Source organism: Chrysemys picta, chromosome 1, assembly GCF_011386835.1.
Source record: "Chrysemys picta bellii isolate R12L10 chromosome 1, ASM1138683v2, whole genome shotgun sequence".
In the NCBI taxonomy this organism is placed as follows: domain Eukaryota; kingdom Metazoa; phylum Chordata; order Testudines; family Emydidae; genus Chrysemys; species Chrysemys picta.
The window spans coordinates 43,527,072-43,552,203 of NC_088791.1; the positions used below are offsets into that span (position 1 = coordinate 43,527,072).

Below are 25,132 nucleotides of genomic sequence, written 5' to 3' on the forward strand. Positions count from 1 at the left end.
CTCCTTCTCAGAGGCAGCTTGGCATAGTGTTGTTGCCCCTCTGGTATCCCAACTGCCCCTCCCCCCACTTCCTCTCTATTCTCCCTCCTTTATAGCTGGGTGTGGGTAAATATCTCCATGACTGGCAGTTCTGGTAACTGTGTGGGGGTGTGGTCAGCTGATTGCCTGTAAGCAGGGTAGACTCTGATCTCCAATCTTCCTATGCTCAATATGGGGCTTGTAAGGCTATTATAGTCTCATATTGCTGCTCAGTAGATAGAACCAGAACTGTAACTAGTGTTAATTCTTTAAAATAAATCACAGTGTAAATTAGGATAATTATAACATTTAAAGGGGGAGGGAGGAGGTTACTCTTGGGTAAACACGACCTGAAAATAAACCTGTGAGGTCAGCAGGAAGTAGAGAACAAAACAGGTTAGGTTAGATTACATTGATAAGAAGCTGCAAAAGTTGTTGCCTTGCCAAGAGTGCCTACTCATGCAGCCTAAGGGAAGATTCACTTCATTTTCTAGGTGTTAAAAAGCATTAGAGAAAACTAAGGTATTTTTCTCCTCACAAAAAATACAGGCAGCAAATAGAGCAAAAGCAATCGTAATGCTAAACAAGAAGAGTGTTGTAATCCACTGTATGATAACACAGTATGGAAAACCTAAGATTAATATGGCAGTAGCTGGTATTATAGATTTATGACCAAATCCTGCAGTGCTGATGCAAGTAAAACTCCTACTGCAGGATTTGGGCCCTATGTTAAAAAAACAAAACAAAAACCTCAGTAATATGGAATTGTGGACCTTTGGTTGTGCACAACAACTCCCCTGATGGAAGCAGAATTTGCCTGGAATGGGCATGGTCCACTGAGATGCCATGGTACACAAAGTGTTAAGAGAACATATAACATATCACTGATTTCTACAAACCTGAATTGACTAATTGGTGTGTATATATATATAGCAGACAGGAATGACTCTTATTTATGACTTTTAAACTTGAAGGTTTCCTACCTGCTATCTATATACCAGACTAGTGAAAGTTCATAACGTTTCACATAATTTACTTATCTTCTGATGCCCTATGACTTCTCAAGTCAGAGGAAGCAACAAGTTTGGTCCTAAAAGCATAAAGGACCAGAACAGGTTAGATTGTAAGCACCTTGGGGCAGGGACCCTCTCATCCTCTCTGTTTAGCACCATGCATGCTGACAGTGCTCAATAAATAATAAAGGGTTGTGTCCCTGTTCCTTCAGCTCTGAGTCTGTGGAATGCAGTACCTTTTGAGCTGAAAAATGCCTCGGACCAGGAATCTGTTAAAAAGAATTTAAAAGTATTTTTATTTGTAAACACATTTTGCAGGGTAGCATGATTTGATTTTCTTTTAAAAATGTCATCAGTGGTAAGTAGAGATGGGACCAAGCTGTGAAGTTCAGATCTGGATCCAAATTTTCCCCAAAAAAGTTTAAATCTAGGCCTTTAATAGAAATAGACCTCAGCCACAATGTTTGAATCTAGACTCTCAAAGCCTAAAGGAGTTCTGGTTTGGGCCCATCTCTGTTTCATAGTGGTACCTGTATTGTGTTTGTGAAGCACTTAGAATGATGGAAATAGGAGCTGATGATGATCTAAAGTTGGGTAGGGCTGACTTCTCTGCCAGTTTCTTGGATCGGGTAAGTAACTAGAATTCCAGCCACCTCAAGGATAGGCCCATGTCAGAGATGGGGAATTAAAGCACAGAGAGGTTGTGACTTGCCCAAAGTCACACAGTAAGTCTGTAGCAAAACAGGGGCATGAACCCAGTCTCCCATGTATTAGGCTTGTGCCCTAAATGCCAGCCCATCCTCCCTGTCAGAATGACAGATGTAAGCCACAAAAATATAAATTACAATAAATTTTCATGAAAGACACCTGCAAATCTGAGTGTGCACACGGTAGTTCCCATGGAGAAAACTGGTGTGTACATGAATAAATCTATTCTTTCAGTTCTAATGGTTTTGTTTGTCATGGCCCTGGCTAGGCTGCCCCTGCTGAGATTCTTTTCCAGTCCCCCATGTGCACCCCTTTCAAGTAACTGGCCAAGGCCTCTACTCTTCTGTGGCATGGGATCCCACAATCTAACCATTCTCCGAGTGACTCTCTGAGTTACACGCCCTGGTTGCCAACCATGATACCTAGAAGGCCCAACAGGCTTGGCACCTGCAGGAATTTCCCTTTGGAAGCATGGGTACAGTAGCAGTATACAGTGACGCAGAAGCAGCTTCTTCAAAACAAAGTATGATTTATTTTGCCAAAAGGTGAGTAGCACTCAGACAAATGGATTTAAAACAACAAAGAGGATTTAAACAAACGGATTTAAAAGAACACATACTGTCTTAGCTATGCTTGGCATTCCCCTCAAGCCACTAAAAGACATAATTTATGTTAGGTGCCTCCTATTCTCTTGGGGGAGCACAAGTTACAATTTGCTTGCCACAGACCCTGACTCTCCATCAGTCTGTGTCAGCCTGCCACAGCTGACAACTTCTCCTGCCTTCTCTTAGGGCAGATCTTAGTGCCTTTTCTCTTGTGATCTCCATGTTCTCAACCTTGGCAAAACAGCCACGTAACCAGGATTGGGACCGAGGAGTCGACTCTTCACAGCTGTTAATCTGGCTGTTGCCTTTGAGGATGCTCCTTATCTAGGCCATTGTGTTACCTTTCATGCTTGGTTACTCTAACAGCTCCCTGTTGCTCTAACTCCATAGCAAGCAACTCATTATAAACACAGAGGCATGACCAATATTCATAAAAATAATACAAATGTTTCCTAGTTCTCCACAGATATCTAAACCTGTATCAGTCTATAATAGCTGTAGATGCAGCTCTGGATTAACCAATGTGCACTTGGTCACTTATACTAAACCCCCATCTCAGGTCACCAGTTTTTTTGTGGGTGGTGGAGTGACGTGGCACACAGGGTTAGAACACTGCTTAGGGATGGCATGGCTGCCTCCTCTGTCATGAGGGGGGCAGCTAGGCCAACTCTGAGTGAGTGGCATTGCGACCTAGTACATGGGGTCACAGTACCACTCAGGACAAATTTGAGAAAAGATGGCAGGCCCCCAATTTCCACAAGCATAGGGCTCCAAAATTCTTTAATCTGGCACTGTGCAGTTGCTTACTGTACTGGTAGCACACTCAAGTTTAATGTAATATGGCAGCTTCTATGTGTACGAATAGGCTAGCTAATCCTGCAAATAATTGCTTAAATATAATCCAGTGTATGCATAGGACCATCAAATAAATGCGGAGTACAAAGGAAATATTACTATCTAACAACAAAACCTTTTAAAAAGGACAATAGTATTTACTGACAATTATATATATTCCTTTAAGGGTAACAGGAGTAGTTCAGTCTTCAGGGCCCCTGCAGTTCTTGGTCTCTATACTGAGTTTGTTGATTTGAGCAAAGCGAGGTGGTGAGTTTGCAAAGTGGGAGCTGGAATTAAACCCTGGCAAACTCATCTCATATAAGGGCCACCAAACATCCATTTGATAGAAACAACCTTCAGTCCCTACAGTGAAAGGCTGTGTAGTCTATATCAATATCCTGTGGCATCCAGTCCTCCAATAAGTTAATTTAAGAATGAATCCTTAAAGTAGGTTACCTTCAACTCCGAGAGGGGGAAGTCACACACACTTTGCCAAGAGGTTACACACCTATCACTGTTGAGCCACACTGGTAGTTAGGGCTCCAAAACAGCAAGCATTCAAATGTCTTTGAAGGAGCTATTTTGTTCCCCAGAATATAGGCTAAAAAGTCTCTAGGTGTTAAGCTTGCGAAGAAAACCTCACAAACATGAACCTTGATAGAGCCGGGACCAATAGTGCTGAGAGGTGTGAACTGCTCCTTTCATCTCAGTGAAATGCTACCTCAGATGTCCACTAATCATAAATTTAAATGTCACCATTGTTAAATATTTAATTCCTCAGCTAAGAGAGTAGGGTCACAGATCTACACAAGTTACTATGAGCTATATCTCCTTTTGTTGCCACAATCATGTAGCTCTTTGGCAGATTTATTATTTCCCCCCCTTTGAGAAGGAGACACACTCAAGGCACCTAGCAAAGCACAAGTACATATTCAAGCCCTCCAGAAGGGGAACTAAGCTCAAGGAAGCTAGTGAAGCCCTAGCAGCTGCCCAGTGAATGATATCTTGAACATTGCACAAGCTACTGTGAGAGGTATCTCATTTTGGCTATTTGCCCAGGCAGTTTATTTTATGGGTGTAGTTTCGAAGAGTGGTATTTCCCCAATCTGACCCAGCTGGCGGGGCTGTGTGTTCAGGAAGCTAAAGAGGAAATGTCATTCACCTGGGAAGTTCAAATGGATTCATTCACCACCACTAGATCCACACATTAAAACACAAACAAAACCTCAATTACACTTCTGCTTATATGCAAATGATCGTATTAACCAACTTGCATATTTTTTCCATGATAGCGATTAAGTTGTTCCCAATTTTCCCCCTCCCCCCCGAAAAGTGGCAACGCTAAACTGGATCCCAGTGCTGGATCCGGGGTTTAGTGGGACTGTGCAAAGATGCATCAGGATTGGGATTTCTGTTTTCTGGCGGAGCAGGCGCGGCGGCATTCTCTACTCAGGCCGGGGACCTGGGGGAAGGCAAAAGTTGGCTGGATCCCTGTTTTGTGGCAGGGTTTTTCCTGGTGCAATCGGAGCGGCGACGCTTCGTTAGCGGCGGGACCCAACATCAGCAGGATCCAGGTGGCGACAGCTTTCCTCTGTTTTTGTTTCCCAGCAGGAGCCAGACAGCGCTTGGGCGGGCTCGGCAGCGGCGCGGGGCGGGCGGAGCGCGCCGAGCCCCATTAACATTCCGTTCCACGTGTTGCTTGTTGTGGGCGCTACAGGTTCCCCACCTGCGCGGCGCCGCAGCCGCCGGCGGGCGGAGCCCGTCCCCGTCGCTTGGGGAGAAGTGACAGGCTGGCCGGAGCTCTGATAGGAGCCGGCCAGAGCAATTCCCAAGGCAACCCAAGCTCGACCCCCTTCCCAGGCCCCGCCCCCTCCCTGGCGGCTGCCGCGGGTAGGAACTGGTCGGTGTGTAAAACTCGACGTGTCCGGAAAGGTGCGTGCCGCTTTCCCTTTCGCTCCGCGCCCGCAGGCAGGGGCCGCGCGTTGCCGGCACCATGCTGGACCCGTCCTCCAGCGAAGAGGAGTCCGACGAGGTGCTGGAAGAGGAGAGGCGGGAGGTGCTGGTGGTGGCGCCCGGGGGCTGCAGCGGTAGCTTGCCGCGAGTCCTGCCGGCTCCCAACCGGGAGCCCCGCGCGAGGGAGCCGGGGCGCCAGGGCAGCGGCTCCGCCAGACCGGCGAGCCCCAGCCCCTCGGTGCTGAGCGAGGGCAGGGAGGAGCAGGAGAGGCTGCAGAAAGAGGAGAGTGAGAAGCGGCTCCGGCTGCAGCTGTATGTGTTCATAGTGAGGTGCATCGCGTACCCGTTCAACGCCAAGCAGCCCACCGACATGGCCCGGAGGCAGCAGAAGGTGAGTCGCCGCGGGCACCGGTCCCACCAGCCTCCCCCGCCACCACTTCCCGCCTGGCCACTGGGCACTGACCGCTCCGCCCCTGCTCCATCTCCGCTGCATGGTCCGCGAGCTTTGGGTTTGTTTTCTGCAATGCGACCCCCATCTCGGTAGCAGCAGCAGCAGTTGATCGCTACTGGCAGCCTGAGCCAGGCGTGCCTGCTCAGTCGGGGTGCAATCCCCGGGATCCCGCTGCACGTCTCTAAAGTGCCATAAAGTATTAAATCGCCCGTAACTTCTTCTGAACACGCCCGAGACCGGGATTGTGGGCCATCGTCTGCCCACCTTTCATCCGAGTCTCTGTATCGATCGGTTCAGTAGTGAAGTGTTTTTGTGTCAGTGGGTCACACCGCACTGTTGAGATTAGTTTCCAGCTCGCTAACAGAGCATGGAGGAGCCTGTTCAGACACTACCATATTCTAGGCTGGGCACATCTCTGGTTCCTTCAACAGGTTGATCTCTTTAATAGGCGTTTGTTTAATGAGCCTCCGAACGTTTGGGAGGAAGAAAATGCAGTCGTTCAACAGAATGTTGATAATAATTTTCACAGATGTTTCTGCAAAGGGAATCAATTTCCTGTATTTTATGTCGGTGTTAACAGGATTATCTTTGCAGCAGATACTCTCTAAAGTAGGTTCCAGTGCATTTTTAAAACCAGCACGGCACTAGTGGCATGTAGAAACGAGCAGAAGAAAATTTCTTTACAAATTATAAGTTTTTCAGGGTGACAGTTAAATCCACCTATATTGTCAAATATGGGCATATAGGATCATTTTATAGTAAAAAAATAAATACTGGAAGACTTGTTAGAAGTACTAATCCAGCAGGGTATGATCCATGGCAAAACAGATGTTAAAATGACATTAAACTCTGAAAGGTATTTCATGCAAAAAATAATGTGCTGACCAAATACATTTAAAGATAAATCATGGATATAATACAAAGGAGAATTGTTTTGTAAATGAGACAATCCATCTATTTTGTTTCAGTGATTATTACTAAATGCAGACTCCAGATAAGGCGAAACAGTGTCTTAACAACTCAGGGACCCAATAACGTGATTGTTTGCCTTTTATTAAAGGTAGAGCAAAGTTTCATTTGCTGTGCAATATATTTGGGGCAGGCTCCCAAGATAGTGTGTTACTCTATGCTTTTAGATTTTTCAGTAGCTTAAAAAATACTCAGTTATTGGAAAGTTTATTTTAAAATTTGAAATCTTTTCATTTTGTACTTGGTTCTGTAAATATTGCATAATCAATTTCTAGAAGGATACTAAACAAACTTCTATTAATGACTGCGCTAGAGGCTAACGGAGAGAATCTTTTTAAATTCAGTCTCCAGACAGAATACTTTGATTCTGACTCTTGATCTTTTTGAATATGTAAGGGCTATTGGGAAAGAGAATTGTCTGGGTATTTACTTTTACATAGATTCAAATCTTCATATATTTCAGAATGTATTTATTTTTAATCCACAAAATGGATTGAATTCCACTTGGTTTGTTTCTGTGAAGACTAGTAAACTATTAGTTTAAGTGTTTACTGTTTTGGGGACATGTAGGGTGCCAGCCTGAATGTGACTGATATAGGTGATGGCAGATTGTCACAAAAATCCAGTAGGCACTAATGTAATGTGATGATAGTAACAGCAACAAAATAGCATATTGTAGTAATTCTTTTATTTCATCTTACTTATTTAAACAGAGAAACCCATGGTCAAGATTTTTCAAAAACAAGTGCCTAAAGTTAGGTTCCTTAATCTATATTTAGGACCTAAAAATAAATGGCCTGATTTTTCCAAAATGCTAAGCACCCAGCTGCTGCAATTGACTACAACCTTTGAATTCACTTATTTTGATGGTAATGCTCCAAGGTAGTACCATGTACATGGTGTTTCTAAAGGTGTGTGAAAGAGGTTCTTGAGAATTTCTGAGATCAGTGTAGGGCACTTATTGGTGTTGCACCCAGTGTAAAAGTATGACACTTGCTGTATTAATGTTTAGTCATTGAGCTGTAAATCACCCAATCTGACATCTCACCTCAAATCAAATATGACTACCTGCAATTTTCACTTCTAAGTGACACATGACATTCAGTGTACAGTAATTAAATTGGGACAAATTTTCATTTGCTTTAAGAATTTAACTGTGGAACTAGAAAGATGTTTTATGTTTTTAATCAGGCTGAAAAACCTAGTGCTTTTGTAAGAAAGAAAAACATGTCATTTTTCAGTGTCCATTACTGTTAGAAGTAAAAAACTATCAGATGTTGTTGTTATAATAATCTAGTAAATGTAACCTATTTAAAAATACTGTAGATCTGTTAGGTTTCAGCTGCTCAGCTAGAATGTTTTATTTACCAGGAATTGTCTGAATTGTAAACACACCTGTTTTCAGTACATGCCTCATGATCATTTACAGTGCTGTCTGGAACGTAACAGAAAGCAATATCCCACTTTGTACTAGGGATGAATTTACAATTTAGCCATACAGTCTGGAATTTCAAATTGCAAATCTACTTAAATCATTCATTCATTATTTAGATTATAGTAGGAACTACAGTGTTTTCCCAAACATGAAAATCATAGACCCTGCCACAAACAAAACCTATAATTTGAAATAATCTGAATCTTTGTCTATTTCAAAATTAGCTTTTTAAAACTTCATATGTAAAACTTTACTCTTTATATAATAACTCCTCAAAGATTATTTAGATATATCTTGATAATTTTCTTAGCTTTCATTTCTTGTCCACAAAATGTTTAGAGGTTTAATTGTCAAATGCACAAATATCTTCTTGAACTCTTTGGCTATTGATAACTCATATATTAATCAGAGCCACTAGACAAATAGGAATGTTGTCATTTTAAAAACGGAGTATTCGATAACCTATATGAAAATCTCATTGATCTACTACATATTTTATTATTTGGATTATATAGTACGTTGGGCTGCTTTTTTTTATGTGTGAGGCTAACTACTATAGACAGCTCCTGCTATCTGTGTTCTTTTCTCCTCCTGGTACACAAGCTAATTAACCATATTTGTTAACAATAGGTATGGGTTTGCTTACCTTACTATTTCTCTACCCCCTACACCCTCTTCCTAGCCCTTCTATAACATGCTTTCTTCTTGATAATGTGTTAAGTAATCTCTTTCTAAGGTAAATTGCCTCAGGAAGCTTCACTTCCAGATGCGTGGCTTGTCTTAAATTCCCTTATCACATTTTGAGGATTTTTTGACTTCTGGCCTCATAGGTTTTAAATAATGGGGTATCTGAAATCAAAAAACATTTTAAAAAGTGAACATCATGCTTGTGCAAAGTTCCACAACTGGTATGTTCTGGGTAGCAAGTGTGCAAGATCCTGCCAATGTGCCTCAACCCCGACTAAGAGGTTCTTAGATTATTTTAAGGTTAGAAGGAACAATTGTGATCGAAACAGGTATCGTCCCCATTTTACAAATGGGCACAGACAATCTAAGTGACATGCCTAAGGTGAGACAGGAAGTCCTGTGGTGCAGTTGAAAAATGAACCAAGATCTTTCAAGTCCTGGTACAGTTCCTCAACTGCAAGACCAGCCTTCTGTCCTATCACATCGAAGGGTTAAAATCTCTTATTCACATTTATTTAATCCTTGAAGTCTGTTATACGGATGTTTAATGTCACTTGTAATGACAATTTCTGCGGTCCTTTTCACAGGGAACTGGACTGAGACCACCCTATTGTGTTGTTTAACATAGACCACTAAATAGTTCATATGGTATCCACTGGTTGTCACTGATGATTGGGAAGGATTTGAACCAGTGACCTACATGTGGAAATACTCCAAATTCTGGCATCATCTCAGTCTTCCCAAAGACCAGATCTCTTGATGCTGTGCACTATCAGTGATGTTTTTGCTTGCAGGCTTCTAGCAGTCTTAGGGTATGTCTACACTACGGGATTAATCCGAATTTATATAACTTGAATTTTGGAAACCGATTGTATAAAGTCAAATGTATGCGGCCACACTAAGCACATTAATTCGGTGGTGTGCGTCCATGTACCGGGGCTAGCGTCAATTTCTGGAGCACTGCACTGTGGGTAGCTATCCCATAGTTCTCGCAGTCTCCTCCACCCATTGGAATTCTGGGTTGAGATCCCAATGCCTGATGGGGCCAAAAACATTGTCGCGGGTGGTTCTGGGTATATCCTCCCCCCTCTCCAGGGAAGCAACAGCAGACAACCGTTTCGCGCTTTTTTCCTGGGTGAAGAGTGCAGACGCCATACCACGGCAAGCATGGAGCCCGCTCAGCTCAAAACAGCAGTCATGAACATTGTAAACACCTTGTGCGTTATCGTGCAGTTTATGCTGAACCAGACCCTGCAAAACCAGGCGGCGAGGAGTAGGCTACGGCAGCGCGGCGGTGAGAGTGATGAGGATATGGACGTGGAATGCTATCAAACCACGGGACCCGGTGCTTTGGAGATCATGCTGTTAATGGGGCAGGTTATAGCCGTGGAACACGGATTCTGGGCCCGGGAAACAAGCACAGACTGGTGGGACCGCATAGTGTTGCAGGTGTGGGACGATTCCCAGTGGTTGCGAAACTTTCGCATGCGTAAGGGCACTTTCTTGGAACTTTGTGACTTGCTTTCCCCTGCCCTGAAGCGCCACAATACCAAGATGAGAGCAGCCCTCACAGTTGAGAAGTGAGTGGCGATAGCCCTGTGTAAGTTTGCAACGCCAGACAGCTACCGGTCAGTCGGGAATCAATTTGGAGTGGGCAGATCTACTGTGGGGGGCTGCTGTGATGCAAGTAGCCAAAACAATCACTGAGGTGCTGCTATGAAAGGTAGTGACTCTGGGAAATGTGCAGGTCATAGTGGATGGCTTTGCTGCAATGGGATTCCCTAACTGTGGTGGGGTGATAGATGAAACCCATATCCCTATCTTGGTACCAGAGCACCAGGGTACCCAGTACATAAACCGCAAGGGGTACTTTTCAATGGTGCTGCAAGCACTTGAGGATCACAAGGGACGTTTCACCAACATCAACGTGGGCTGGCCGGGAAGGGTTCATGACGCTCGCATCTTCAGGAACACTAATCTGTTTAAACGGCTGCAGCAAGGGACTTACTTCCCGGACCAGAAAATAACTGTTGGGGATGTTGAAATGCCAATAGTTATTCTTGGGGACCCAGCCTACCCCTTAATGCCATGGCTCATGAAGCCATATGCAGGCAGCCTGGACAGGAGTCAGGAGCAGTTCAACTACAGGCTGAGCAAGTGCAGAATGGTGGTAAAATGTGCATTTGGCCATTTACAAGGTCGCTGGCGATAGTTACTGACTCGCTCAGACCTCAGCCAAACCAATTTCCCCATTGTTATTTCTGCTTGCTGTGTGCTCCACAATCTCTGTGAAAATAAGGGGGAGACCTTTATGGCGGGGTGGGAGGCTGAGGCAAATCGCCTGGCTGCTGATTACGCGCAGCCAGACACCAGGGCGATTAGAAGCGCACACCAGGAAGCGCTGTGCATCAGAGAAGCTTTGAAAACCAGTTTCATGACTGGCCAGGCTACAATGTGAAATTTCAGTTTTTCTCCTTCATGAAAACCTGCCCCCTTTATTGACTCATTCCCTGTAAGGAACCCACCCTCCCCCTTCCCCCAGCTTGCTTTCAAAGAAAATAAAGTCACTATCATTAAAAATCATATATTCTTTATTAATTGATTACCTTGTTGGCTCTCTCCCTATGTTTATAATCTGGGTGAGGTTTGGGAGGAGGGTAAGAGGGAAGTAAAAGGCCACTGAAAAAATGCAATATGATGACAGCCTTTTGGTTGGGCTGTCCACTGGGGTGGAGTGGGAGGGTGCACGGAGCCCCTCCTCCCCCGCGTTCTTACACGTCTGGGTGAGGAGGATATGGAACATGGTGAGGGGGGAGGGAGGTCATACAGCGGCTGCAGCGGTAGTCTGTTATCCTGCTGCCGTTCCTGAAGCTCCACCAGACGCCGGAGCATGTCCGTTTGATCATGCAGCAGCCCCAGCATTGCAGCCTGCCACCTCTCATCTCGAGCGTCCCTCATGACCTCACGTTCACTGATATCTTTCCTAAATTTAGATACCGTGTCCTTCCACTCATTCAAATGAGCTATTTCATTGCGGGTGCATTCCATTATTTCCGTGAACATCTCGTCTCGCGTCCTCTTTCTGCGCTGCCCATCTGAGAGAGCCTTCGGGAGGGAGGCTTGAAAAATTTGCAGCTGCTGGAGGGAGGGTTGAAAAAAAAGAGAAGTTTTTAAAATGATACGTTTTACAGAACAATGCTTATACTCTTTCATGGTGAACAACGCTATTCACATTACATAGCACATGTGATTTCAGTACAAGGTCGCATTTTCCATCTTAATATTGAGTGCCTGTGACTTTGGTGTTAGAGATCACAGACGCAGGTCCGGGCAATAGAATTCAGCTTGCATGCGGCCATGGTAAGCCATTGTCTTTCGGCTTCTGCGCCCTCCTTTCCCACATACCAAGCAAAGCCCGTTGACTGCTGCGGTTTTCCTGTTAACCTTCAGCAGCAGAAAACAAACTAACCCGCCCCCCCATCCAATTCTCTGGGATGATCGCTTTATCCCTCCCCCCACCGCGTGGCTGGTATCAGGGAAGATCCCTGCTAGCCAAACGCGAAAAGCTCAGGGCCAATTCCCCTTTTCCCCCCCCGCCCCCCGCCCACGCTTGGCTAACTGCAGGGAAGGATTTCTTTTCAGCCACAGGCAAACAGCCCAGTAGGAATGGCCACCTCTGTCCCCTTAATTAAATTCCCGTATTTCAACCAGGTTACCATGAGCGATATCACTCTCCTGAGGATTACACAGCGAGTTAAAGAACGGATGTTGCTTGAATGCCAGCAAACACCGGGACCATACGCTGCCAGGCTTTGTCATGCAATGATACCAGATTACTTGCTGCAAGCATGGTGTGGTCAAGTGTCCTACCATGGAGGATGGAATAAGGCTGCACTGCCCAGAAACCTTGTGGCAAGGCTTTTGGAGTACCTCCAGGAGAGCTTCATGGAGATGTCCCTGGAGGATTTCCGCTCCATCCCCAGACACGTTAACAGACTTTTCCAGTAGCTGTACTGGCCACGAATGCATCCCAAGTCCTCAGGGCAAAGTAATCATTAAAAAACGCTTGCTTTTAAAACAAGTTTTATATTTTAAAAGGTAAACTCACCTGAGGTCCCTTCCATGGGGTCATGGTCTTGGATACTGGGTTGGGAGGGTACTTCAGTCAGGCTGAGAGAAAGATCCTGGCTGTTGGGGAGAACGGAGTGCTGGGTGCTCTCCGCAAGCTTGTCCTCCTCCTCCTCCTCTTCCCCGTCCACAGAATCCTCAGGTGTAGCTGATGAGATTATCCCCGCCTCGGAATCCAGAGTCAGAGGTGGGGTAGTGGTGGCGGCCCCCCCTAGAACTGCATGCAGCTCGTCGTAGAAGCGGCATGTCTGCGGCTCTGACCCGGAGCGACCATTTGCCTCCTTTGTTTTTTGGTAGGCTTGTCTGAGCTCCTTGACTTTCACGTGGCACTGATCTGAGTCCCTATTGTGGCCTCTCTCCATCATGCCCTTGGAGATTTTTTCAAAAGTTTTGGCATTTCGTCTTTTCGAACAAAGTTCTGCTAGCACTGAATCCTCTCCTCATATAGCGATCAGATCCAGTTCCTCCCGTACGGTCCATGCTGGTGCTCTTTTTCGATTATCGGCCTGCATGGTTACCTGTTCTGATGAGCTGAGCTACCTGTGGTCACCTGTGCTCTCCACGCTGGGCAAACAGGAAATGAAATTCATACGTTCACGGGGCTTTTCCTGTCTACCTGGCCAGTGCATCCGAGTTCGATTGCTGTCCAGAGCGGTCACAATGGTGCGCTGTGGGACATCTCCCGGAGGCCAATACCATCGAATTGCGGCCACACTAACCCTAATTTGAAATGACAATATCTATTTCGGCGCTACTCCGCTAGTCGGGGTGGAGTACAGAAAGAGCCCTTTATTTCGAAATAAATGGCTTCGTTGTGTGGACGGGTGCAGGGTTAATTCGATTTAACACTGCTAAATCCGAATTAAAGTCATAGTGTAGACCAGGCCTTACTGATAAACTAAAAAGAGGTTAGATAATTTATTAGGCTTTGATTTTTTCTGCTAATTTTATTTTATTTTTTCTGTTAATTCAGTATTAGTTTGTTGCTTAGCAAATACTGCAAGATGTGCCAGACTGCTGCTTTTTGTTATGTGGAATATATTATCCAGTAGGGAATGTGATGGAATGTGATGGAAACCACATATTAAACTACAACCTCAGTCTGAACAGAAACAATATGTATGAGGAAATGGTTTATTTCTTTTAAAACCAATGCAGTGGTCTCTCTGATATCCTGAGACCAAAATACTTAATTTTATAGGCTGAGTTGTATTAATGAACTTAAATGTTTTTAAACTGTGATTTAGCATTTACTCCCCCCTATACAACAAGAAATGTATTCAGCTCATTTATGAAGCTCAGGAAACAAGAAGTAAAAACAAATATTAGAGTATTTTATATAAGAACTGCCATATTGGAGCAGATTAGTGGTTCACCTAATCCAATAACCTGTTTTTGACTGTATAATTTACTATAATTTCATCCCTTTATTTTATTTAAGCACAAGCTATGTAAGAAAAATAGTTGTTAAATAGATGTTAGAATTAATCTACAGGATTATGCATAACTAAAAATATTCCTGTGAAATCTGGCTCTAGGTGGAATCCTACCACCCGATCCTTTTATTATCTAATTACCACTAGACTAAGGCAAATTGCAAGGGTAAAAAATCCATGCTAAACATTTTTAGAGAAATTGGGAAGATTAACAGAAATACTTCCAGGAGTGGCTCGTTTTAAGGTGCCGAGTCCCTGTACTCCATTCAAGATCAGCAAGACTTTTCTTTTGCTTGAGACAAAAGTTAAAACAATGGTCAAATGTGCTAAAATGGCTGGCTTAAGCATTAAATTGGAGGCTATCTAGCACAGAGAGGTAAGAAGTCCTCAAGGGATCAGGGCAGGGGTGCACCCTTTTGCTAGAAGTGCTGTACTCCATAGATGTGAATGTACATGCTGAGTGATGAAAAACCTTCCAAATAAACTTCACGGTAGATCTCGCCACATTTATTGTGGAAGAGGAAATGAAATAATGAAAAGATGCAGCAATGGTTGTGCAATCCATTGTTGTCTATCATTGTACTTACCAATGTTGTAGCATCAGAGCATCTTCAAGTATTTGTGGATTTATTCTCCCACAGCTCCCCTGTGAGGGAGGGCAGGATTATTACCTTCACTTTACAGATGTGCAACTGAAGAACAGAGAGACTAAGTGATTTTTCTCAAGTTGACACACTAAGTCTTCAGTAGAGCCAAAGTTGAATCTAGGCCTCCTGAGTATCAATGCTGTGTCTTAACCAGAAGACCATCATTCCAGTGAATATTTTGCAAATATTCAACCACATACTTCTCCAGATGTCTTGGAATGTTAATGTCCTCAGTGTACTGAGGGTGGCATTCTATTTTCTCTGAGCAATAAAGCCTAGTCTAAAACAAGTTATGACTTTGTTCTTTGTTCCTGAGAATCCAATGAAGTATATGGTGGTGTCTTTCTTCTCACCCCCATCCTCCCAAAATACAGCTGATTCAATTTATATTTGGAAAGCTCATAGAATAAAGTGTGTAAACAGAAATGGATTGTTCTGTAAACTGTTTTCAGTCTAGAAAGAATTTTGTTTGTGAACATGCATTGAACTACCTGAGTGAGAAAAGATTGTGACAATTATAGTGCTCAGTTTTATTCATGGACTACATGCGAGAGGAATGGTCTCTGGGTGACACATCAGGAGGAGGGTTCCTGAGTAAACAGAGGACAATAAAGTGGTAAAATTCAGTGCCTGAAAGGATATCAAACGACTGCTTTTTCCTTCCATATTTATAATTTTACTTTAATAATCAACATGTACATACAGTAGAAATCCAAGGATGGGGGAAGAATTCAAAAATAAATCAATAAAAAACCTATCAAAACCAAAGAGAGAAATATTCCCAAGCATGGTGTGAAGTCATACAACACCAAGAGTTAATTAAACTATGCCTTTAACTGATTATAAAGAATGGACACTAATTTAGCTGGCTGTTTAAGATCAGAACTAAATCAGTCTAATATCTGAATCAGAAGAAGTAAAAAGAATAAACTATTTCAAGTAGTAAATGACTGACATTTCATATTTTTCACTTGAAAATAGGAGGTTGCGGATATAACCAAACAAACCCACAAGTGAGTACATCAGAAGCATTACTACTCAAAGCTGGGAATAATGGAATTCAATAATTCATTTTCATCTGAATCCCACAAGCTTCCTTTCGCCTGTTTTTTTTCCCCATTTTTTCTAGGATTTTATCGATGATAGAAAAGTTGATCATAAGTTATAATAATAAAAACCTCCAACTATCAGGAAAAATTTAGCAAGAAACAAAACCACGGTGTCTATCCCCAGGGAACAGACTGTTTTGTCAGATTTTTCTTTTAGGCCTGTTTTGCCCAAGCAATATCTGGAAATACATCTATCTCCTGGATGCTTCCGGGCCTTCTTCATATGATGGTCTCAGACCAAAGTAAAGGTAAATGTGGAAGTACCCCACAAAGCCAATTCTGATAAGATTCAAGGGGTTTTTCAGAGGAAGAAGTACATTGCAAAGAATTCTCATGCTCCCTGCCAAGGCAGATCAAACTTAATCAGAAATGGTTTCTATCAAGAGAGGTAAAATGGAACATTGATCTTCTCCCCCCATGCCCTCAGGGAGAGCTAACACTCCCAAATTACAGCTCTTAAAATGATTTTCCACCGTGTCTTTTTTTTCTGATAAAACTCAGGCTTATCTTTTACAAGCAACCTAAGGCCCTGTCTTGATGGGTAAAGTGTTTATTTTACTTTCAGTTCTCTTAGATAGATCCAGTTAGCATGCCATGATTTGATAAGCCCTGTGAATGCCCAAGATGTGGGTTAACACAGCTTCACATGTGTTTAAAAGGCTATTCAATTGTGTTGTGCTAACATCATTGAAAAATTCACCCTTTTTGTCCATCAGAAAAGGCTTTGGGGTTTTAGATTTTTTTTTTACCTTAGACTTGTCTGTGCTAGTAAAATTACCCATTGAGGGCGATGGATGTTGGCCATGGATGGAGGTTGAAGAAATATTGAAAGCTGTTTTATAGCAAGTGAAGCCAGTGACACAGTGTCCAGCACCATTTCAGAGAATGGCGACTAAAGCAGAACTTTGTCAGTTAAAACTGCTGTCTTGTTTATCCAACTCAACCTCAGTCAGATGTGGCTTGGTCAAAAGTTTGTCTAGTTAGTTAGCACCCATTATGCCTCTGGTGTTTAAGGCAGCAGCGAAGCTCCTCCACTCCTGTATGTTTCTGGCAAGTCTTTCAGTGGTTCTCCAACTGTGCTCCAGGTTTTTCAGGTCAGCTTCCACAGCAATTTGCCATGTTGTTTTTGGGCAGCCTCGTTTTCGCTTGCCTTCAGGTGTCCATCTTATTGCTACTCTGGTGATGGAATCAATTTCCATCTGAAGCAGATGGCCAATCCATCTCCAGCGCCTCCTGGTAATGATGGTGCTCGTGTCGTTTTGGCTGTACTACGTGAATAAGTCCTGGTTTGAAATTCTTCTAGGCCAAAAGATATGAAGGATTTTTCTGAGGCAGGTTGTATGAAACAAGGACCGTATGGACATGTTGTATTTTGTCATTTCCCGGTTTCTGCCCTGTAAAGTAGTGTTGAAAGTACTCAGCTCTGATAAATCTTGAGTTTTTGATTTTGGTGTTATATTTTGATGATTTCCAGGCTCTGTATAATAGTCTAAGGTGCTGAAACCTTAGCAGTGCATTTGCTTTTATCAGACGCAAAGAGTGGCAGTCCTGGCTAGCTAGAAGATTGGCAACAATTATATGAAGTATCAGAGGGGTAGCCGTGTTAGTCTGAATCTGTAAAAAGCAACAGAGGGTCCTGTGGCACCTTTAAGACTAACAGAAGTATTGGGAGCATAAGCTTTCGTGGGTAAGAAGTGAGGTTCTTACCCACGAAAGCTTATGCTCCCAATACTTCTGTTAGTCTTAAAGGTGCCACAGGACCCTCTGTTGCTTTTAACAATTATATGTGTTACTTGCATGATTGCAAACTTTTTATTTTGGCCAGTTTCTCCCTTTTTATGTTTAATAAAATTCTGTGTTTTTTGTTAGAAGTTTGCCCCTCTCTTTCTCTTCTCCCCCTCCTCCCCCCCAGTTTTGGGAAAAATCTCATCAGCTCTGTTTGCTTTGGCTAACACCCTGTTCTGAGTGGGGCTGGAAGTGGAGCGGGGAGGGAAGAGAACTTCACCGGTTCTCTACAGGTGGCTGATCAAAGCACTGTCAGGAAGACGGCTCGGGGAGCCCAGTAACTGTCACAATTTCCGCAGGGCTAGTGGGAGGGAGCTGGCTAGCTGCTTTGCTCTTTTCCCATATTCAGAAAATTATTCCTGCCCTTCTGTTATTGTGTATGTTGGTGTGTGTGCTTTCTTTCCTGCCACAACAGGCTACCTGATGCTTGGGGAAGCATGGGTGCTGTGTTCTGTTTGCCTCACCCACTTCCAGTGTTCTTTGACAGGACTCAAAAAGTGTGTGTGTGTGGGGGGGGAGGAAATACCTGCTATGACACAACTGCTCACACTGCATACAAACCTCTTGCAATTTAAACAACTAAAACATTTGTGTACTGTATTTAGTTGTAGACTATTGTCAACCAATGCAGGAAAAATCCATTTGTTGAATGCCATTTGACTAACTTCACTTGTATTTATTGAATGTTATATTTGCTGAATAACATTTGACTAGCTCTTTTTAAAAAAACAAAAACAAAATCGTGACTAATATATTTAGCTGAATACTAGCCAGTCATCCCTCCATCTCCCTGGCTTTTGGTATGCCTTTCTCTCCTTCTTGATTTCACTCCATTCTTCCATAATAGATCATCATACTTAGGGTTCTGATTTTTGGTTTTAACTGATAAATGCTGATAAAGCACCCACAATACAGAAAAAATTAAAATTGTTTATCCAATAAACTTGTATCTAAGGGCTTGTCCACACAGAGCAGTAATGCGGACTATGGGGGGTGATTTCTAAAGCATGCTAACATGTTAATTTGTCGATGTAGGCCCTGATGGTGCGCACTAAGTGTTCCCTAGTGTGCTTTAACATAGTGCTGCCTGAAACAGTGCTTCGTTAAAGTGCATTAGAGATTACAGTAGTATATATTGTAATAAGTAATGTGTATAATACATATTACTCATTACAGTAGAGGCAGAGTGACCCCTGAAAAACCCTGATTTTTGGACATCTATATAAAACTCAAAAATTGCTAAAAATAAACTCTGAAAAGAAGTCTTCGTCATAGTATATCTCTTCCTGAGTTTTTCAATGTATGGTTCCTCACTTTTTCTATGCCCCTCCAGACATATTGTGCTCTCTACCTCGTTTGCCTCTATTTTCTCCCTTTTATCTTCCACTTCTTTCCACGATATCTTTATTTTCTAACTTAAATCATCTTTCTCTCCTGCTTGGTCTGTCTCCTGTCCATATGCTTATAAAAAAGTTTTGGGTGGGGGGGGAGGGAAGGAGGTGCTGCCCAGGGAAAGTACATAGATGTGAAATCAAAGGACTCAGCTAATGAATAGAGGGAGGGTGCTGGATGCTGTCCATTGGCTCTGTTCTGGGATTCTATTATTCATTAATATGAAGCTCAGGCTAGTGTGGTTTAACAGATTTTTAGCCCACTGCCCAGCTCTGGCTTCTGGAAGAGAAAAGAGTATTCTCTCTCCTCACTCTCTGGTTCCCACATAGTCTCTTGTTGCTATAAGGAAATGTGGGAGGAGTCTGAAATGTGACCCTTCCCAAAGTCTCCTGGTTGCTGTGATGGGCTTGAGTCTACTACTCCAACCTTGTCTGGGTTTTCTGGCTACTGAGTGAAGGTGTCTGTGCTGAACTATCCTTCCCTCGGTGTGTTTTGGGTAGTCCTTTCTGGTGACTAGCTCTAGTGCCTGTTTCTGCCTGGAAATGCTAACAGCATATTGAAGTTGACCGAATTCTTGTCATTCTCACTTATTCCCAGTGTCCCGAACAACAGCTGTGAAAAAGGACAGGACTTGGGTCAGTTTTCTCTCTGATATAGTTTGGGGAGAAGTGTCAGGCGCATTAGAGGCAGTAGAGTTGCTTTCAGTTTGCTAGATTGCATCAGTTTATGCCCATGTTCACAATTTGAAGGTTGTTTTGGTAGTCAGAAGGACTAGAGACTTAAAAAAATAAAGAGAGTTTAGATTCTGTTGAAGTTGATGGCACTTGCGTGAAAGAGCTTATTACATACTCTGGGCAAGTGGAGTTTTTCAGTCCTGCTATTTGTGTTATAACTGTAAGAGATCCAGTTCAGCAAAGAATGTAAGTGAATGCTTAACTTTAAGCATGACTACTTGTAAGTCCAAGAATATACTTAAGTGCTTTGCTGAATTGGGGCCAGAATGAGAATTTGTTGGAGAGGCTATGAGAAACTAAACTATAGTTACTGAGTTGTAAGTTTGTAATAAATAACGTGTTGGTTAAAAAAAAAAAATCAGCAGGGAAATTGTGCAAAACATTTTGCACAATTTTGTTTGCATCTTTTTTTTTCTTGAAAATTCATTGTGTACTTAGGAGTCTTTCCATTAAAGTCAATGGAATTTAGATCAGACTCAATGACATTCCCTTTCCAAAAAAGCGAGATCAGCGAATACAGTGATACACCTTTATCATTATGGTGATTTAAGAGATGATAGGTAGGGTGGGCATAAGTCATGAAAGGCTTTGAAAATGAAGACAAGCAATTTGCTTGATGTCATGGAGAATGGGGAAACAGAAGAGGGATCCAAAGACTGACATGATCAAAGTGATGTGTAAGGAAAATGATCCTAGCAACACCATTCTGAATAGGTATGAGCAGGGCAAGGTTGCATTTATCAAGGCCACAGAGAAGGATATAGCAATAATTGAGATTTGAGTTGACCGCCTGGATTAAAGATTTAGCTGTGTGAATGGATAGGAAAAGTCATGTTGTTACCCGGGGTTCTTTCAACCCAAAGCTCCTGGTAACTTTACTCTGTGCGAGGAGGCGTCAGGAAATAAATCAGGGGGGAGACAGCCGTCCAACCAATAGATGGCTGGCACAAACAGGACAACACAAGAATGCTTTCACTTAAAGCTAAACTTTACTAGTCTCAAGCACTTACGCACGTCCGCAACAAGATTAGTAAAACACTCCCAACCCTTGAAAATTACCAGAGTTGAGAGTGGCTCTCGAGTGGCAGCCCGTCTGCCGGTGGGGAACACAAGATGCATCCAGAGGGAGAGACCAGTCCTGAAGAGTCTCCCCCGCCCCATCTCATGCTTTTTTCCCCTTATTTATACATTAGTAATACAATGACATGTCCCTTAAAGAAAACTTGTCAAGCAAGCAGTTCCAATGGGCAAGCGAGAGGCTCCTTCTGATTATTGATTAACCAGGTGTGGGTCTTTCCAGAGTCTGCAGCCTTGAGACCCCAATAGACATTCCTGAGGGTACATCCTGCTCTTCTAAAGTGTATCAACAACTTCAACACAATTCTTATCAGGAAGGACATGGGGTCAAGCTGCCCTTTCTGTGGCACCATAAACTCCCCTCCCCTCCTGCCTTGGTCAAGCTGCATGGCCACTTTACAGCCTGCTGACTAGGTTGCTTTTTAAAAATAAGCCATAGTGGTTTCAAGCACTTTACTGATTTGCCAAAGTCTCCCTGTACAATGTTTTAGAGATGTTATGCAGACAAAGTCTGCAAGATTTGGACCTAGCCTGGATGTGAGGCTCTAGACTAGAGAGACATCTGAGTTGAAGATAATGCCCAAGTTGTGGGCCTGAGTGATAAGCAGATGCTTGTGTTGTCCTCAGTGATGAGGAAAGGGGTGGGCCTGGGTGGAAAGATTAGTTTTAGTCATGTTGAACTTAAGCTGATGGCTAGACATCAACTAGATCAGGGATGGGCAAACTTTTTGGCCCGTGGGTCACATCTGGGTATGGAAATTGTATGGCGGGCCATGAATGCTCACTAAATTGGGGTTAGGGTGGGGGTTCTGGCTGGGGGTGCGGGCTCTGGGGTGGGGCTGGGGATGAGGGGTCCAGGAGGGTGGTCTGGGCTGGGATTGAGGCGTTCGGAGGGTGAGAGGGGAATTAGGGCTGGGGCAGGGGGTTGGGGCGCGGGAGGAGGTCAGAGGTGCAGGCTGCCGGTGGTGCTTACCTCTAGCAGCTCCCTGAAACAGCAGCATATTCCCCCCCCCCCCCCGGCTCCTACGTGGGCGTGCAGCCAGGCAGCTCTGGCTAGAGCTTGATGTGGGGGATCAGCAGCTCCTTCCAGCTGTGTCTGAAACACAGGAGTTGAGGAGGAAAAGATGGAGGCAGTTTCTAGACTTGGTGAGATGCCTGGACACTAAAAGTGCTGCCTCCTTTAATTTGTTGTTTCATACTTTGCATGAAACGATTTGGATGTCTGAAATTTTTGTACCTTAGCGGTGGTAACCCTAGAGGAGATGTGTGGGTTGTGGTGGGTCATCAACATGGAAGTTCAGGTCCCCAAGAATGAGTGTGGGAGACGGAGTTTTTATGGTATTGTATTGTACTCTTGCAAAAGAATGTACCCTTTAACTGCTTGTGTGATAACGGGATGACTTTTGTGCTCTCATTAAAAATATAAATGAACATCTCCAGGCAGCGTGTGCCAAATATTTATTTTGAAAGCTGTTGCTCAAGAGAGCCCCCAGCTTGTGCTTCGTTGTCCTCTATCCCTTCATTAATTTTTGAATTACATATTCAGAGGACGCATAGCAGGGCACTGGAGGCTGTTTCCTTGTACAAAAATGTCATAATATTGTCTTTCTATTGGAACTGTTTGGCATATCAAATATGCATTGTGTTAAAATATTAATATTGGACCTTTTATTGTGGTCTCCTTACAGATGAGGTGCCTAGCAAGACAAAGAAACAAAAATAAAAAGCAGACTAGTTTGAGGTGTGCCTGGAACTTGCTGTGTTACTGTGCTAATATCACTTCATGGAGGAGAGGAGAATTTCTCTTCCTCCTGGGTTGGTTTTTCAGAGTAGCAAAGATTGAGAAAATACCTGGAAATCAAAAATAACAAGCTGTATTTATGAGCTTAGGCCAGATCATGCAGTCATACTGAGATCAAACTCCTATTGAAATCAGTGGGTGTTTGCACTGAGTGAAGACTGCAGGAAGTCGGGTCATGGTCTGGAAGGGACTTGAATAGAAGGAAAATGTTGATATATGAGGATGGTGGTATAATTACCCTACTCATGTTTTAGTGCATTCACTTTATAGTATCAGTATTGTCAATCTCAAGAGTTCAGAAATCATGAATCGTGCCCCCCCAAAGTCATGAGATTTAAGAATTTTTTTTTAAAGAACTTTTTCTCCGTCTTTGCACCGTACAGGCTCAGAAACCCAATCACTTCATGGTTTCAATCTTTTCTCTGCAGCCATGAGTGCTAGAAACATCCGGGTCTTCTTTAAAATGAAAATTTAAATACTCTTGTTGCCACAGCTGGAGTTTTAAGAAAAACATCAAATATTGTGAGATATGATTAAAATCACCAGAGCTGGCAACATGGTATTATATATGCCTTAGCCATTGAAAACTACAAAACAAATTTAAAAATTGTAGAAATTAAGTAGTTACATTGTTTAGGATTTTTGCATGTGTAGCATAAAGATAATTTAGTAATCTATGTTGAAAATCTGATTTAGATCCCAACTATTTCAGAAGATGGAAATATTTTTTCCTCTGGTTACTTGTGTGATCCTGAGTGATTGTGTCTGCCCACAGCTCTCATTGAAATAAACCTGTAGGGTGGTTAGCACCTTTGGGGATTGGCCCCATAAAGTGGTGACTTTTTAAAAACTTTGAAAGTAGTTACAACTTGGCTGTCTTTCTCCCCTCCCCCACCCCGGCGCTTTGGTGAATTGGGAGGGGGAGAGTATCTTACAGAAACCATGTTTGCTGTACATTGTGCTTCCAGACAAGTAGATCTTGTAAGTTCTAGTAAGATCTTTGATCATACATTTATAAGTTGCAATGGGAGTCAGTGTCCCAAAGAATGGGGCACTAGACGGGGAGTCAGGAGACGTAGGCTTTGTTCCTGGCTCTGTCAATGACCTGTAATATAACCTTGAGCGAGTCACTTAACCTACTTGAAAAATGGACCTAATGACTCCTCCTCTTCGTTGGTAATGTGCTTTGTAAACTATAGATCAAAAAGCATTGTGTAAGAATGAATTTATTATTATTATTATGAGGAAATCAATCATTCACTTTAAATCACTTACCGACTAACTTTTGGATGTTTCAAGTCCTTCATCTAAATATAGGTGTCGCCTGAAGTCCTATATGTAATTAAAAGTCTTTTATTGCTAACTACCAGTGCAACTCAGAGCTCAGCCTGGTATAGGTTCAGAAGTTCGCTGAGATATGATGGCATCAATTACTGTTTGATAAAAGCTACACAAGGTAAATCTTTCTAATGCTCTTCACTATTTAAAGCAAAAGTTAATAGAAAGCTGTTGTACAGATAATATTGGAGTGTGGAGGAGGGAGGGAAAGAGAGAGAGAGTGCATTCGAGGACAGAGTCTGTTTACAGAAGCATGTAACTTTTAGAAAGATTATCTATTTCTTATGTATGTTCTCTGTCTGAAGATTGTTTCCCCTTTCTTGAAAAATTGAGTTAAATTCCTTGGGGTTTTTTTTTTGTTTATTATCCAAGCATTTATCAAAGTATGTATAACAAGGTGTTAATTTTTCCATATGCTTATTTTTGTACTCTTTTTAAATCAGGGGCACCTTAATTTGTAAAGTTTAAATGTACCATGGACTTGGGCCTCCATTACTTTGACATGTTTGAAGAAATGCCTGTTAGGTATAACGAAGCTATAATTATTTGAAAATCACCTACTGGACCCTAAAATTTCCTGTCATGTTTTAAAGCATCTGCCATCAGGGTAGGAGGTGAGGCGTTCCAGGTACACCATAGCATCATTGCTGCAGCTCCCTACGTTGGTTTAAGGAATTGGGCGTTCAAACAAATACACAGCTATATGAATGCCTCTTGATCAGTGGTTCTCAGGCTGCTTGCGGTCCAATGGCACAGGCTGCAGCCCATGTGACCTCTTTTGGGCCATACAGGTAGTGTATATATTGTGTGGATGCGGCCCACATAGCACATAAAGAGCTGTATATGCGGTCCACAATGGTAAATAGTTTGATAACAACTACTCTAGATCGGGCTGGCCAACCTTAGCCTGAGAAGGAGCCAGAATTTTCCAATGTACATTGCCAAAGAGCCACAGTAATACGTCAGCAGCCCCCCCATTAGCTCCTCCCTGCTCCCAGCACCTCCCACC

At 43.0% G+C, this 25,132-nt stretch overlaps 1 protein-coding gene across 14 annotated transcripts in view; it reads left to right on the top strand.

Annotated features, from left to right (window-relative positions):
• The first annotated feature begins 4,868 nt into the window (after positions 1–4,868).
• The window catches only part of CADPS2 (calcium dependent secretion activator 2), a 568,361-nt gene continuing 548,097 nt past the window's right edge, over positions 4,869–25,132 (top strand). For 6 of the 14 annotated variants that reach the window (XM_065555930.1, XM_065555970.1, XM_065555926.1 and 3 more), the window contains exon 1: positions 4,871–5,525. In XM_065555930.1, coding sequence (XP_065412002.1) covers positions 5,175–5,525 — 351 coding nt within the window. In that variant the 5' untranslated portion in view covers positions 4,871–5,174. Of the gene's footprint in view, positions 5,526–25,132 lie in introns of all 14 variants that reach the window. The other 8 variants (XM_065555959.1, XM_065555931.1, XM_065555945.1 and 5 more) reach the window with 3 other exon arrangements.